The 6,000-nt window shown below is 46.5% G+C and overlaps 1 protein-coding gene across 1 annotated transcript in view; it reads right to left on the bottom strand.

Annotated features, from left to right (window-relative positions):
- Positions 1-3,850, bottom strand: part of ZNF827 (zinc finger protein 827) — a 258,728-nt gene extending 254,878 nt beyond the window's left edge. Inside the window, 2 exon segments of the mRNA XM_007496260.2 lie at positions 1,408-2,335; positions 3,550-3,850. Coding sequence (XP_007496322.2) covers positions 1,408-1,450 — 43 coding nt within the window. The 5' untranslated portion in view covers positions 1,451-2,335; positions 3,550-3,850.
- Positions 3,851-6,000: the final 2,150 nt, after the last annotated feature.

Genomic DNA, 6,000 nt, shown 5'->3' on the forward strand with positions numbered 1-6,000 from the left:
TCCTAGCACTTAAATGCATAAGCCAAGAAAGATGGGGGGGGGGGTGTTAGTTGGGAAGGAAAGAAAGCAGGGATGGAGGGGTGAGAGTGGGGGGAAGTTAACAGTGTTTCAAAGAAAAGAGGAGGGGGAGGAAGGGCGGGAGGGGGCGCCGGGTGGAGGAGGGGAAGGGGGGACCAGGTCGTGTCAGGGAGAGGAGTGTGTGGCTGTCTTGTCTGCAGGCGTTGGGGATTGTGATGCACTTTAGTCCTGGACTCTGCTCTAGTCTGGAGGTGGGGGGGGGGGGGGGGCGCAGTTCTAAAAGCCCGACTCTAGGCTGGCTCAGTCTGATCCGACTGACCCTGCATTTTATTGCGGCCAGGATCCCTGCCTCCCTTGGCTCCCCTCCCCTCCTTCCCTCCTCCTTCCCCATGGCTCTGCTCTGCAGGGACCTCGCAAGCCACGATCTACTCGGTTCGTCTCCTCCAGTCCCTCAGGCTGCGCCCACCATACACCAGTCCCCTACCACCTTCACCCCTGGCACCAGTCAGACCTCTGTGCCCTGCAGCAGCGGCGGCGGCGGCGGCGGCGGCGCCCCCCCCCCCAACCCCTGGGCACCCACACCCACCCCTGCCACCTCCACCTCCACCACACACCGCAACAGCGGTGGCAACAGCCGCCCCAGCGGGGTGTGTGTGTCTATGTGTGCGCGGGGTGCCCCCACACCCTCTTCAGCCGCTCCCCGCCTCGCCCTCCCCCTGACTCCCTTCTTCCTCCTCCTCCTTCTCCTCCTCCTGCTGCCGCCGGCGGCGGCTCTGGGGCCGACCAACCCAGGCGCAACCTTTAGCCGGAGACGGACCTCGCGATTGATTCTGTACCAGACAAGACTGACCGCGCTGCTGCCCCCCCCCCCGGCTTCAGGCACCCCCCCAGCGCCATCTCTGCCCTCTGCCCCCCCAGCCCTGCGCTCCGCCCTGCCCCAGCACCCCGCGCCCCTGGGCACCGGGGAGAGACATCAGGAATTAAAAAAAAAGACTCCGACCTTTTCCACCCCCAAGAAAGAATTACCCCCCCCCCCGGCATCCACGGGGCTCCCCCTTCCTGCTCTTGCCCCCTCCCAGCGGCTACCCGGAGCCAGGAGGGGCAGAGAAGGGAAAGGGGGGGGGGGGAGAGAACACGATCGCCAAGGGAAAAAAAAGAGGGGGGCGAGAGAAAGAAAAAAAGAGAGAGAATAGAAAGGGCACAGGGCTGATCATCACCAACATGGCTGCCTCAGCACAGACCTAAGAGAGGAATAACCCAGGCTGTGTCTTTGTCAGCTTCACCTCTGTAACCCTAAACTAATGCAGAAAACAACGGAGGAGGCTGCAGAGGGGAAAGGGGAGGGGGCGAGAAAATGGCACGGGAGGAGGTGGGGAAGGGATGACTTACGTGAGGGAAGGCGCTTGGGCTGCTCCTGCTTCCTCCTGGGCATTTTCCCCCTTTTCTCACATTCTCCTCCTTGGGTAATGGGAGATCAAATAAAACCCCCGTGGGGGCACGGAGGCAGACCCGGGCAGCGGCAGGCGAGGCAGGCGGGGAGTCGGGAGAGAGCAGAGCAGGGGGAATCCCTTCTCGCAGCTCTGGGCAGTGGGTTGAAGCTGGTCTCCTGAAGCCAGAAGAGGGGTTTTCTTCTTTTCTTTCTTTTTTTTTCCTTCCAACCTCTCCCCCCCTCCTCCTTTTTTTTTTCTTTTTGGTCGTGCACCTGGCTTGTCCCCGATCGTATATATTCTTCAATGGATCTGCTTAGTGTGTCTGTGTGTGTGTATGTGTGGGTCCTATGCTTGTGTGTGTTATGTGTGGGGTAGATAATGAGCCCTGGTGCGGCGGTGTCTATGGCCGCTCTCTGTGTGTCTCCAAGCCCCTAACACTAATGCAGGGATCAAAGGGCAGCAGCGGCAGCAGCAGCCGAGCTCACAGCTCGCTCTTCTTGCTCTCTCTCTCTCTCTCTCTCTCTCTCTCTCTCTCTCTCTCTCTCTCTCTCTCTCTCTCTCTCTCTCTCTCTCTCTCTCTCTCTCTCTCTCTCTCTCTCTCTCTCTCCTCTCTCTCCTCTCTCTCTCTCCTCTCTCACACACAAGCATAGGCTGAGAGGGAGAAAGAGGGCGAAAGCAAGAAGCACACATACACACGCACACCACACACACACTCACACACACTCACTCATGCACTCCGAGGCAGAGCAAAGAGGAAGGTGCCCCCCAGGCTCCCAGGGCGTACTTAGAAACCGATTTGCAAGCGCTCTGCTGAAATGATCGAGGGATAAGGGGGTGCTTGCGGGGGTAGGATGTGCTTCTTCTGATTTATCCCGCTATTCACCGATCTGAAAGGAGAAGAAAAAAAAGTTTTTTTTTCACTCTTATTTAAAACAACGATTAATTCATTCTTACTGGCACAGTGTTTTTTAAAATAGAAATTGATTTTTTTCTGTTACTTAAGTCTATAAAATTACCAGATGCTTCACTCCACCCCCCAATATTTCAGGATCCTGGCATCCTTAAACCATTTACCTTAAAATTCTTGGGGTGATCACCTTTCACCCACCCTAAAAAAACTGCAGTAAAAAATTAAGGATAAACAAAATAGATGGTGAAATAAATCACTATGTGGTAGGGATAAGTGTCCAGTTTTGAAATCCCCAGTGGAGTTAAAAACTGAAAAATGCTGCCCAAATGGAAATTATAAGTCCTTGACAAAGGGGAAAAATAAGATTAGGTCACCCCTAATGGCTGCTTTAACTGCTACATGATAGTCCTACAGTGCACACAGCAATCCTGACTTGGGAAATTTACTTTTTTCCCCTGCTCTAATGCAGGTATATAGGAAGCTTTACCCTGAAGCAATTCCAGGGTGCATTATGAACCCAATATAGCAGTTTTCATTAACTGATACACACTTTCATTACTTTACAAATCACACATCTTTCTTCAAAGACAGACATAAAGGGGAAAAATAGAAAAGAACTGGGTCTCACTAAGGCACAAAAGGCACTTGGTGAAAGAGAAGTGTTCTCTTTGTGACTTGCAGTCATTTGGATAAAAGTTCACTCAGAGGTTGTTAATGATTTAAACTCCAAAACCTGGTACTACAATTGAAGTAAAACGGGTTGGAGAAGAGTTGTTTCATAAAACTCCCTTTGTGAGAGGAAACTTTGAACTTAGTAGAATACATAATCTGTCATGAGTCAGATGTGGCTTAAAAAAATAAGGTGCATTATTTAGCTGTATATTCCTTTTTAGCTTTTTTGGCTCTGACTCATCATCTCATTATGTTAAATATTTTCCTACCAACTTTGAAAGAGTCACTTTATCAAAGTAGCTCCACTCAGTGTGGATGCGATCATTAAAACACTAATCTATAACAATAAAGAGGTACCTAACACCTTTCTAAGGTAGCAGCCTAATTCACACAGTTATAGTTAATAAGATACATGAGCTAAAAACGGTACACATCATTTTAAAAATGGCAACCACTGAATATTGAGTATTTAATTATAGGTACTAAGTCCAGAGCATCTTCTCAGCAAAAGTTGCTTACCAGTGATGGATCCACATTCCTTGGTCCTTTCTTGAATATACCTGCTTGAACATGCTCCAAAGACACCCCTAAAGGTAGTTTTGTTGAAAATAAGGCATAGTTATTTGATCAGCCTTAGGTTGGTGGTTGATCTAAGTTACTTGACAGTTGGCTTCCTTGCATAATCATTTGAGATAAAAAGATGAAAAAAATACAGGAACAATTCAACCCACCATGATTTTGAGAGTCCTTGATTCCCCTGGTCTTGAAATTAACCATTCAGAACTCATCAGAGCCCTTCTATAGCTAGCATGTAGATCCATTGCCCCAAGTCAATAGGTCCTTTTCTGCCTAACACATTGTAAACAGAATGATGCCAAGGGTCTAGCGCTGGACCTTTGGAACTCTGGGCTGGAATGTTGGGAAGAGCATGATCCTATCTTCCTCCTTGAATTCATATTTGCCCCATTTGCTCCTAGCTTTTATAAACCCCAGCACACCATATTTGAAGGGATGCTTCCAGCTATTGAAATCAAGGCTCAGAAGTTGAAATAAAAATTATCAAATGGCAATAAGGTTCTCCTTTCTTCAAAATGGCATGCATTTCCTAGGCCCTTCTGAATTCCTTCAAGAAAGATACTTCTCAGTTCTCAGTGTTATAGGTGTAGATTGTCCATAGCATTGTGCCTACTTCTATGCCACTTCTTCACTAATTAATTTATATTCAGAGACAGATCACTAATTTTCATAGTCGATTATTCCAAATTATTAAGTTGAATCTTCTGAAACTGACTGGAATGCATCGAAATGCCAACTATGGGAATATAAGGTTTCTTTGCTGTTTTGGATAGAACAGCTGAATTGAGAATCAAGAAAATTACTTTTACATTCTGCCTCCAAACAACTGATTGAACAGATAGCTATAAAACCTTAGACTAATCATCTGACCCCCTTGTCCCTCCATTTCTTTATTTTTAAAATGAGAATAACAATCCTTATGCAGTGTGATTCCTTTGATAGAATGATGGACTTGGAATCACAGGACTTGGATTCATAACTTAACTCTGCCACCAGTGTGAACTTGGCTAAGTCATTTACCTTCCCCAGCCTCAATTTTCAAGTTTGTAAATTAAGAGGGTTGGACTAGATAGCTTCCATGATCCCTTCTAGCTCTGAATCTTTTATCCAACCCCCTCCCCCACCCCCAGAAAATGCTTTATGAATAAATCTTAAAAATTGGAATAAGAAGATCTATTCAAACCATTTCAACAACGATTCTTTAAATGCTGACCTTGTTCAAGGCACTGGGACAAGCCCCAGGGATACAAAACCAAAAATTAAATAGTCCCTCCTCCAACATACATTCTATTGATGCTAAATAACATGGATATAGGAAATTAATTATAAAATATATGCAAGGTAATTGGGAGGGGAGAGAATCTGAAGGACACTAGAAATCAAAAGAATCCTGATGGACTTTCTGTAGGTAACAACATCTGAAATGAGCACTGAAGAGAATTCTAGGAATTCTAGAAGGTAGAAGTGAGGAGGGAGTACATTAAAGGAATGGGGGACAGCCTGTACAAAGGAATAGTGACTGTAGATGGGACATTAGTGTGGAGAAATGAGAAGTCTTAGTATTATAGCAGATTCTGCTTGATTTCTGCACACAGACTATATTAAAATATGACTTAATTTATGTGTATATATGCAGGTACATATATCTGTATACACACCCAATTTTTGGAACACCCTTTCTATAGAACAGAAATAACTACCAATGTGTGTGTGTGTGTGTGTGTGTGTGTGTGTATACATGTACAACAAAATTACCACCAAATGACAGGAGTTCCAAAAAATATATATAGAACATTCTGGAAAGTTGCTACCTGCTCCACAAGAATAAATATTATTTTGAGGACTGGAAAGGAGCAGGAGAAAGGAAGGTGCCAGTTTCCTTTGAAGATCTATTGCCAAGGGAAAAGAGAACCTCTCAGATTTTTGCTTGGGGCTCCAGAATCTAGGAGGGACAGCATGAGGAGTGGAAAGAGAGCCCTTCCTCAAAGCCAGAAAGGCCTGGGTTCAAGTTCTTGACTCTGAACTTAACTGCTCAGTGTTCTAGGACTCGATGTTTAGAGCTCTTAAAGAATATAAATTGTAGATCTGGTAAAGGGAGCTTTCTCCTTCAAGAGCTTGATATATCAGGAAATCCCTATTTCTAACCCTAAATCTAAACAGAAAAGGACAGGTTCTCCACAGGTCTAAGCAGTTCACAGTCATTCCCTCAGGGGCAATTCCTGATAACTCCAGAGGCTTTGATCTAACTAGAGCCTTGATGGCAAATCTATGACATGTGTGTCAGCACTGACACAAGTAGCCATTTTTGATGACACACGGCTGTACGCGGTCTCAGTGCACCTTGGGCCCAGGAGCCCTGTACCCACAGCTATGGCTATGGCTATGGCTGGGGTG

This window comes from Monodelphis domestica, chromosome 6 (genome assembly GCF_027887165.1).
Source record: "Monodelphis domestica isolate mMonDom1 chromosome 6, mMonDom1.pri, whole genome shotgun sequence".
Taxonomy (NCBI): Eukaryota; Metazoa; Chordata; class Mammalia; order Didelphimorphia; family Didelphidae; genus Monodelphis; species Monodelphis domestica.